An 11,044-nucleotide genomic window follows, 5' to 3' on the forward strand; every position below is an offset into this window, starting at 1 on the left:
CAATCAATCAATCAATCAATCAATGAACAAACGGACGGACAGACGGACGGATGGATGTAGTCCATTTTTTCTATGCACTGATCATAGTTTGTTTTGTTAATTCTTCTAATGCTGACTTTGTTCTGTGTCCCAGACTGATCAAAGTATAATGTATATACTGTATAGTGTTTCCATACATTGTACAGTTGTTTTTTATGTGTAGAAGCCAAAAGTGTGCATAAGTTATTATTACCATTATTATTACTAGTATAAATTAAAATTCAAGCTGAGATTCTGGGGAGGATAAAATGCAGCATAGTCCCAGTGAAAGCACTTAGCCTAGACCTCCTATTATCAGCTGCAGGAAAAACCTGCTGCATACAAGCAATAGAAAACTTGCTAAGGGCACAAATGACAGATTAGTTGCGTTTTATTATCTGGTGCTTGTGTGCCCCTCTTTCTAATACAACACCAGGCAGAAGGACCCATTGGCAAATGTAAGTGTATCTAGAGAAATGTGTGTGTGTGTGTGTGTGTGTGCGTGTGTGTGTGTGTGTGTGTGTGTGTGTGCGTGTGTGTGTGTGTGTGTGTGTGTGCGTGTGCGTGTGTGTGGGTGTGTGTGCGTGGGTGTGTGGGCGTGTGTGCGTGCGTGTGTGTGTGTGTGTGTGGGTGTTGTATGGTCTTCATGTTGTATTAAGAGCCGAAATAGGAAAACAATAGTGGTTGCAATGGAATATCACCAGCAGCCTTCCCAGTGTAAATTCAGGAAGTAAAATGTTACTAGTTCATAATGTCGATGTTGTGATTGCATTGCATCATTAACTTACATTTAAGGCTTGTAAACAAGCCGGCCATTACACACCACTCTGTCCTCTTTATGCATTCGAAACATTTAGAACGAGGCACGATGCATCCGGATTATTCCAGTTTTAAAAAGTTGGGCCTGAGAACAGCACCCTGTGGAACCCCTTTGGGTCGGTCAAAAGATTTCATCTCATCAAGGCAGACACGTTTTCAGATTGATGAAAATGACACATTAATTCTCACGATTCATCTTCCGGATCAAGTGTGTTAGTTGATGAACTTTAACCTCCTCCACTGTTTTTGACAGACAAGCTGCTGCTAAAGTAATTTTCTCTGTGTGCAGCAAGGATTTTCTAGTTGTATAAACCACACACTGCAAACATGAGCACCTTAAATCAACATCTACACACTAACTGGTCTATTGTCGTAAACCAAGTCTTGGTTGTGAGCCAAAGACGTGTGCTTTCCTTTGTGTCAGGTGTGCTGTGTGTGAACATTACTGAAGTATGACTCCCTCCCACCTCAGCACCTTTTCCTATTGTTTGGGTAAACAACACTAACGGGCCACACAGCAGAAAGAGGATACCAACCGTCTCCTTGAGTGTTTAAGAGTCTGTGTGCAGCTTTGTTCACACCTCTTCTTCATAGAGTCAACCTCTAACCTCTTCGTTCATGTGACATAAACTAACACGGTCAGTGTCAACACCAAAGCTGCTCCTCAAAAGACCATGAAGCGAAAACAGACGTTATGGAGCGCAGACGACACAGAACCAGAAAAAGCCTCGTCTTTTTATTAAGAAGAAAGGTAAAAACCAACTAAGACATAAGGAAAGGAAGGTAAGAAGGAGGACGGAGGCTTGGAGTGGCATTTTGGTTGGGCTAGGATGTGTGGGGATGACAATTGAGGGTGTTGCACCTATTGCCTTCCAATATCCTGGAAAAATAGAAGGTGAAGGCATTTGGTTACAACTCATAAACATAGCAACCCTGCCAATCCCTTTAGTCCAACGTCACCACAAGTATGCTGCTACTCAATCCTCTATCCTTGTCCTCATGTTGCATTACAAATAAAGTGCCCTGGAAAAGCAAACGTACCACTTTTATTAGGATTTTTTATTTTTTGTACATTTAAAAAAATATATCTAAAAAATGTGGCATGCAGTTGCCTTCATCCACTTTTATTCTGCATAGCAGCGCGGCCAGCGAGTTTCAGAGGTCACTTAAACACCTGTGTGTAATTTGATCCCAGTATAACTATAGAGGTTACTCCGTTCTGCCTGTATCCAGACAGGCCAGATAAAGTTACGAATAAGTTTAAAATCCAATCATGGCAGCATCAATTAAAGTAGTAGTCCAGGGTAACTTTGGGGTAGCTGCAGAGATCCACAACTCAGGTGGAAGAATCGGTTGGCAAAACAATTATTATCTTAGCTAAAAACAATTAATCAAATTATTACATTTCAGGTATTCCGGGCAATAACTGAACCATATTGAACGTTTCTGTCTCTAGATGGGCTCAACACCCAAAAAGCTCCATATTATTTCAACTTTGGTTTGGAAAACACGTAGAAAAACAATCAGGTTTTACTGTAACCACCATGATTTTGCAGTGCATGTGTGCTGCACTATTGCATAAATACCAATTATAATGTCTCAAATTTACACTGAACAAAAACATAAACGCTCCATGTCAAGTATCGAAGTTAACAACTGTAAATGATCATTTGCTCACATTTTATTATACAAAAGTAACAATTTTTTTTATTTGTGTATAATTTTTAATCGAACTCGTCAGTGAGCATTACTGTGGTCACATCACAACTCACTGAGTAATGCTCTCCCTGACCCCTATCACGTTCAAAGGACTGTCAATTCACCACAAATGGCCAAACCACAATGTTATCAATGCCGAGATGAAGATCAGTAGTTACTGAAAATGTATTTTGAGTTTCTATATATAATGCATAACCCAAATGTTCATTAAACTCTTATATTTGACATGGGGCGTTTATATTTTTGTTCAGTGTATGTGTTTGTAATGTAGCAAAATTGTAAAAGTTGTGGATCTCGTTACGTTTCTTGACACTGCATTCGGAAAATGACCTGGAGGAGTATTTATTTTTGTCAGTCAAGTGTTACATACTTCATAACGGGTCAAACAAAGACTGTGGCTTGAGGACGCCAGAGCTTTGTGGGTATGGCCGGCTCACCAGGTGTGCGATTCACAGTGGCAAACACAGCTTGGAAGAACTGGTTTGATGGCTCATCCTCTTATTGTCCGAATCCATCTCATGTGGTGAAGCCTTCCAGGTCGGGTTTTGTTCGGCTTTCTTCTGTTGCAAAGCAGCTGAAGCCACATCCAACGTGAATATGTACCTCAAGCTATTCCCAACAGCTGTGGCAAAAAACAGCGAGCACGAAAAAGAGACAAAGAGCGACTGCATAAGCGTCATCAGATGCCTTTATTTTTGCGATTACTACAGTGATGTGTAGCCATCATGTAGAAATACAACATTCAGTTTGGTAAACTGTGAAAGAAAAAAAAAAGCATCTTAGAGGCCTCTTCATTCTTGCTGGACAATGTGTCACATTGATGAAAATGTTTATCAAAAGTCAAGGGAACATGATACAAACTGGGAATAAGTCGAAAAGCACGTCGAGGCAGAGGTTAAAGAACAAACCATGCAGTAATCATGGCCTACGAGAGACTTCAACATCAATAACTGAACATTAAAAAGTTTGGTAACTGACATTGTAACCAGCCAAGCATTTACCAATGAACATAAATACATACGTAAATAAAATTAGACCGTCGTCAGTGAGCCCTTGATCCACGGCACAAATAATCAAAGCCGATCTTCAACTCAGAAATACGCTTGGCGCCATCTCTATAGATCCACTGCGGCTGAGGAAGACTTTATTTTTTTTCCTTCCAACTAATTTTCCAGCTGCATGACACAGCAAATACGTGCAAAGCACAACAAAGCCAAGCCCGGACACAGAGGAGCGTTAGGTCAATATTTGTTCCCCGTTCAGGGCTCAGCACACCTTTCCGACATGCCATCGTATAAAAAAAAAACTGAGATAAAGAGAGGGCTCGGCTCATTTCATCGTTGTTATTTCTTTTATTGCTCCTTTTGATCGGCACATAGCTAAACAGACTCAGGACCAGATGTAACTGATAGGTTTACATCCATTGCATAGCTAAAGCTTTCCCTCTTCTAATATCATCGCTTCTGCGCTGCATGCTTTCAGCTTGCTTTTCAGTGCATAAAGGAAACAAAAAAAAAAAAAGTTTTCCCCTTTTTATTTTGTCTAGCATAATTAAAAACATAATATTTGGTGCATGACAACACAGCTGTGATAAACTCCCATTTTATTCAGAAAGCAGAGAGTCTTCATGTGTAACGTGTCAACACACACACACACACACACACACACACACACACACACACACATCCGACCCAGGTGAGAACAGCCGTGTGTTGCTACGTCATGTAACAGACCTCCAGGTGTTGTTTTTTTTTAACTCTGAAGCGTGCAGACGTATACATCGTTGACAGTTTGTTGCCATTAAAGGAGGAGAAAAATGTGCATATTTATAAACTGCGAGTCTCTGCTGTCAGCTTTGGAGATTGTGGGGCCTAATTTGGATTAACTGGGTTTTGTCCACGTTTATTGGCACCGGCCGGCCTTTAAAGTAAGTTTGTTTTATTGAGATATCATCTCTCTCTCTCTTTTTTTTTTTTTTATAAAAATGATGCTAATCTGTAAAACTGAACTTTTGTTTTCATCTCCCGGCTTCATTCATCACGGTTCCAGCCGTTTGAAACATTGGGGAAATGTGGAAGCACAGGCAAGCAGCTGTTTTACTGTAGCTAATATATGAAGCTCAACGCACTTTTGCCTTACTTATTTATGCAAGGCATCTTGTCTGAGGGATGGATAAAAAAAATAAGGCTCTGTTAGGTCATATTAACATAAATATCTGATGAAGACCCAAATGTTACCTTGGTGCTAGAAAATGCAGCAAAAGAGGGAAAGAAATTGATTCCTGGAGAGTTTTTTTTGTTTTTTTTAGTATAAGCTTTCTAATCTTTCCCATTTTGAATAGTGGATAAGAAACAGACCTGTTTGTCTTACCAAAAAAAAAATATATATTAGCTATTCTGATCAACTTAAAAAAGTAAAGTATAAATGTTAAAAAACTGCTTAAATACACTTACATTTTAGTAATCAAATGAAGGCGAACATCAAACCTGGGTAAATCGTTTTTCTGTGTTGTATTTTTTCCCCCCTCCGCTTAAATGTTCTCAAATTAAAAGCTGGTTTTCTCCATGTTTTGTGAAACGTCGTGTTACTGCAGTAAAATATTAAAATATTCTAAGGCTTTTCATATGAGTTTATGCGGGGTGCCGTTACATGTGAAGCGTGGCATTTTTCATTTCAAACACGACCAGATTTAGAAACAAATTAAAGAAAAGTTGACAAAAAAGTTTCATAACCTTTACTGCTTTAGTTCTGGGGGAGAGGGAGGAATCATTTCTTCCATGATGTCCAGGTCTTATGAAGCTAAAACCAGAACTACTGGAATACCTTCATGACTTTTGCATCCAGAAGAACAAAAGGAGACCATTTGTGCTTTGTTGTTTGTCAAGCATGCAAATGCACCTGTCATGTATGGCCCCGTCATGCAAAACCCGCCGGTGGGATGCACTTAAACAGGACATATGGCGAGGAAAAGGAAAACCAAACATTTCAATATTGCAGGAAATTAAAGCACTGCTGTGTAATACCATCGGGTAAGGCCAGAGGGCGTGGGATCCAAAAGAAGTGAGTAAGGCTTCCAGATCATTCCGGCAAGATCTTCATGTTTTCAGTATCGATGAAGTGTCTTGGTTTGTGGTTCAGGTGAAGAAGGGAGAGGTTTAAAGTCACCTTTACAAGCCGCCTCTTCTTCTTTCCCCTCCATTTTAGTTCATGAGCGCCATGGCGCTCTCCGGTTGGCCGTCAATGACCTCCGAGAAAAACTCCAGAGCCAGACGCACGTGGATGGGCACGAACACGTACGAGGTGTAGACCACCATGGCAATGGCGGAGAAGAGGACAGAGTTAAAGATGGACTTCTCCCACGGCTCCAGAACGTAGATGCCGGTGATGAGCAGGTACTGGTAGTACAGCCAGGCCAGGTACTCCCGCATGTTTTTGAAGTTCATCCTGCCAGCTGGGGGGTGGGCAAACAGAGGTGGGGCTTAAACAAGTGAAGGGAACAAGTGAAAAGTGAAGTGGTTTGAACGAGATTTTAAAGTTGGAGCTGTAACATAAGTTCTGGCTGTAAATAATGTTAAAGAGAAGTTAGAGCATTACAGCAGCACCTTTCACAAAACAATGTATTTAAATTACCATCCCACCACAAATAAGTGGGAGTACAACACTCCACAATGTTACAAATACTGTGTGCATTTGAGTGTGTCCACATACAAACTCAATGTAAAATACGGGTTGGTTTGCGTTTCCAGTTTTCTTGAGACGAAATAATTTTTGGTTTACCTTGTGACTTTACTTTTGTGAATAAAGATTATTTTACAATTCCTCAAACACAAAGATGACCAAAGAAATAAGTCAACTTCATTATCGCTTCAGATGTTTGAGTGGTAACTTTTAAGTGATTAAAATTTTTTAAATCACATTTATTTAGGCTTTAAAAGAACTGCAACTATAACAGCAACTATTAGTTGTGCGATAGGTGAGAGTTATGGATTAATTTGTTTATTACCCACCAATCACTTCTGCTACACGAGTCTGTGACGGTGTCAGAGACTTGCAAGGCAGAGTAAATAAATGGAAATCAATCAATGGATCAATAAATTACAGTTTTCCATTGAAACTTATCGGCACATTCACAATGAATCTGACCCCTCCTTCCTGACACAAATAGCTGTTAGATTTTCAGAAATAAATTCTACGATTAAATCGATATATCTGTTGTCTTCATACAAAAATCATGAATTCTAAGAATCTTAAAATGCACAGCAATCAAAGCTCAGACAGTTCAAAGGAGATAAATACGGAGGCTGTGATGGTTTTGACTGGAAGTGGTGCCCAAATCAAATTCCCATCAGGACCCCATCCACTCTTGGACATAAGCACCTCTAAAGAAATAAACACAGCAGTGCCCTGAAATCAATAAAGCCTTACAAAACAAATTACAGGAAAAACACCAATGAAATTGGTGTCACCCATGCTTGGGTTTACCATTTCACAAGGGAAATATAAGCAGCGGCTGTGCAATCAGACGGCTGAACGTGTTTTTCTAAGCTTTGCTTACATCTATAACACTTTCTGCTCTGGGATCAAATGCTCCATTTTACAAATATAGAAGGAAGATATGTTTATTTGATTTTTTTTCCAATTAAAATTGTGCAGATGTGATTATAGCTCCTGTCTCTGTGAAAGGAGGGAGGGGCCAACAGGTGAATGTGTGCCTACTTACCTGTTTGTTTTTTGTTTTTTTAGAGAAAATGTGGGATGGAGGTTTTAATTACAAAGGAATTTAGCAAAGGATTTGACCAAATCCATGAATAAAGACTTCATAAACATGAGCTAAAGACAAAAAGAAAGCACCGTTTGGACTTGTTTACATCTACTATTTTGATTGTTAGCAAAAAGGAAGATTGTGGGCAACAAAAAATAGATGCATCCCAGAGCTACGGCTTAGTTCAATAGAAGTAAATCAGAAATTACAATTAATCTTTAGATTGAATATAGTAAGAAAGGGTTTGTCACTCACCTCAGTCGGTAGGAACCCCCTGGTTGTGTCCTCTGCAACAGGACCAGCTGCAGCCCGCGTCCCCCCTGCTGCTCCGCTGCTTTCTGTAAACCCAAGAGCCGTCTCACCAGTCCACCTCTTTCTCTCACTCTCCCTTTTTCTCTCCCTCTTTCTCATATATATACATTCACCCTTCATACATGTTCTGGAAATGGCACCACACCCACAGCTCGTGTTTATACTAACCCTTCACCTGGCTCGCGGATCATGCAGGTGGAGCGACGGAGGAGGCGGACCGGTTGACGCATAGGCCGGTCAGTGTGCGCTAATACTAGCGGCCAAGAGGAAGCGGCTGGTGCGTCGGAGGGCGCAGAAGGGAGCCGATGAATTCCGGCTGCGGAATACATCGGCTTCCCCCTGCTCCCCCCTTTTTCGTGCCATGCATGATGCCCTTTTATGTGCGGCGTTCCTAAACTTTTCTCCAATCCATGCCGCGTCCTTGGCGCTGCTGTCCCGCCATCCTGCAGCCAGAAGCTGCGCCGCAGTCTCTCCTGACGCAGCGAACAGCAGCAGCAGCGGAACGGAAAAACACGCTGCTTCACGCTCACAGTAACCGGGTTGGTCATTATTAAAGACCCCAAATCTAAAACATTTAGTGGTATAAAGACACCTGATTCATCGTAAAATCTAAATTTGACTGCATGGCGATCCAAGTACTCGATTTAAAACGTATTCGTAACAGAGAAATTAAATCTTACTGAAAAGTGTGTGTGTGGCTCCTCATAACAGATATATGAGAACAGATATTGCATTCTACCAGTCTGAATTTTGCTACTCCTGACTCTTCCACTCACTCTGAATTTAGAATATGTCATAAACATCTTTAAACGCAGAATTTCTTCACACTGTAATATAATGTAATGGCTGTGTTGTAGCGTACAGAGTCAAAGAAAGGCTGCTGACTCCAGGTTTTTAGCAGGCGGGTAGTGAAGTGTATCACAAAGAGAATAAACACTTCAGATCATTACTAAAGGAGCTGGCTGTACACAGATTGCCATATCTAAGAATATCCGTGGAAAGTTTAGTGGATGGAAAAAGTGTGGTAAAGTCATCAAGAGCGTATATCCAGGATATAGATAACAAAACTTCCTTTTTCTTTTGGTTAAGACTCTTCTTGACCATAGACAGCTCCAGCAGTTTTTACTTTTGCTAATGAGGAAAAAGACTGGACTGAATCTCATTGGTCTAAAAACTTTTTCCAGGACTTATTATTCATCTTATTGGATAATTAAGACCTGGAAAAAGAGTGGAAGGCCACAAAATCCAAATTGCTTGAGCCCCAGTGTGAAGTTTCTGCAGCAATATACAGATTTTCAGAGCTAAACCTTGCAGCCTTTGGGACCAATGATGAAATAAATACACTAGTCTAGAAAATCTGAATAACCTGACATCCTTGTTTGCTTTCTGGAAGCTTCGTTTTCCACTTTAAAGCAGGGCAACCTGTTTCATTATGGGGAAGGGATCGAACAGATGTAGGAAATCGTATCTCCTTAATTATAGGTTTGCCGATCAGCTCAGTTGTGACGCTGCATTATTGATGTGTAAACACCGAGCAGCGCTGATAAGGGGCACCAGTTATCCATGGATACACTTTATTTTATTTGTTTTGCTGGGGTATAAATGGAAATGTACACAAGGAATCGGCAACGATCACTTTTTTCTTTTTAAAGATGTCAAAGTATTCTGTGCAAACGCAAGAAAGAAAAAAACAAAAACAAAAACATGTTGATGGTGAAATACACACACACACATTGTGGATTCACTTCTGTCACTTTCCCAAGTGGATCTGATTACCGTTAACGACGAGCTCGGGTTTGCGAAAAACGAGAGCGGCTCTCCTCGAGGTAAAATGTGATATGTGTCACAAAAGACCAAGACACGGCGACACACACGCTCCTCCAGAGTGTAGACTACATGATTATATAAAGGAAAACAACAAATCTGGTGGTAAAAAAAGAAAAAAAAAAAACACAACTCCTGACTTTTCTTGCTTTAAAATGAAACAAAATAAATAAATAGATAAAATCAGAACAATGAAAAACTATTCAACTGCTTTCACTTGCTAATAAACACCATATGAAGTGCTTCAAAGCTTCCCCTCAAGCTGGTTCCCATGTTAATCTGTTACAACCACAAACTTTCATAAATTTTATTGAGGTTTCATGTGGAAGAGCAACACAAAGCATCACACAGCTGTGGATGCAAATGGATGTGTAGTTTTAGGGACATATAACAGTAACCTCAGTATCAGCCTATAGCTGTTCTTTTTCTTTTAACATTTCAAAATAGTTCCAATAAGTGAAACTGCGCCAACGTTAGCTACATATATTTATTTATACCTTGTTGACGTGCGTGTGTGTGTGTGTGCGTCATGAAGATTATGCCATGATGGGAGAAGTGGAGGTGTGTGAGGAATATAAATACCTGGGTGTTCATCTGGAAAACAGACTGGATTGTTAGATCACTTCATCTTTCTTGTCTTCAACTTATGGAAATAAAAACCAACTCGCTGTTAGTCTTGCTAATAAACACCACATTAGCATCTTCTTCTGCTTCAGCGCTACGCAGTGATTTGTGATGGTCCATTGCATAAAATCCCAACAGCCTACATGTAAGTTAGTGGTTGTGAGATGATTAAAAGTGGAAAGGTTCCAGGGGTATAAACGCCTTGGCAAGGCGATGCAGCATTTAAATCCATTTTACTGCAGCTGAGGCAACAAAAGCAGCTTAGCATCCAAATAAAACCAGCGTGCATTGTGCAAAAACACAAGAAAGTTGTAATTTACTTTCCATGATGTGTGCAGAGGGCTTTTTCAGGGTGTGTATACAGGAATCATAGACTTGAATTTTCTACCTTTTACTACCTATTTTTACTACCAACACAAAATCGAGCAGCAGTCTCTTTTGGCGGAGCGGTGACTTCTAGGGGTGCACCGATTTATCGGCCAGTTGATTTATCAGCACAGACTTTCTTAATTCTGGGAGATCGGTGATCGGCTGATATTTACATTGTGAAGCCAATTTTATCCCCCAATCTTATCAACCTCAGCAAAGGTCTGAAAATCAGCCACTGTCCTCTTCTGCTCTACTGAGAGGTTTGACTGATAGACTGGCCCACCAGGTTGCAGTTAACAATAGTGACCCCACTGTTCCCAAAAGCAATTTTTTAGTGACATTCCAGACAAAAAAATATAGAGCAAAATCAGAATCAGCAGGTCAGGGTTTTTTACTATTGGTAATCGGCGATCGGCCAGAAAACTATAATCGGTGCAGCACTAGTGAATTCACAGCACTGACCCATTTAACATGATGGCTGAGATAAGACAAAACTTTATCCCACTTGCAATTATTGTATATATAATCTGAATGGTGACATATATGTATATATATATAAATAAAACATTTGGTGCAAAGAATATAGAAATGACGAGG

General features: G+C 40.2%; 1 protein-coding gene across 1 annotated transcript; it reads right to left on the bottom strand.

Moving 5' to 3' along the window:
• Positions 1–4,538: 4,538 nt before the first annotated feature.
• On the bottom strand, positions 4,539–8,194 carry sptssb (serine palmitoyltransferase, small subunit B). Its single transcript, XM_044118631.1, has 3 exons — positions 7,806–8,194; positions 7,574–7,656; positions 4,539–6,007 (listed from the first exon to the last, which is right to left on the bottom strand). Exon 3 carries the CDS (start codon positions 5,997–5,999, stop codon positions 5,757–5,759), a length of 243 nt encoding a protein of 80 aa, XP_043974566.1. The 5' UTR covers positions 6,000–6,007; positions 7,574–7,656; positions 7,806–8,194; the 3' UTR covers positions 4,539–5,756.
• Positions 8,195–11,044: the final 2,850 nt, after the last annotated feature.

The sequence above is a fragment of the Gambusia affinis genome, linkage group LG06, assembly GCF_019740435.1.
Source record: "Gambusia affinis linkage group LG06, SWU_Gaff_1.0, whole genome shotgun sequence".
Classification (NCBI taxonomy): domain Eukaryota; kingdom Metazoa; phylum Chordata; class Actinopteri; order Cyprinodontiformes; family Poeciliidae; genus Gambusia; species Gambusia affinis.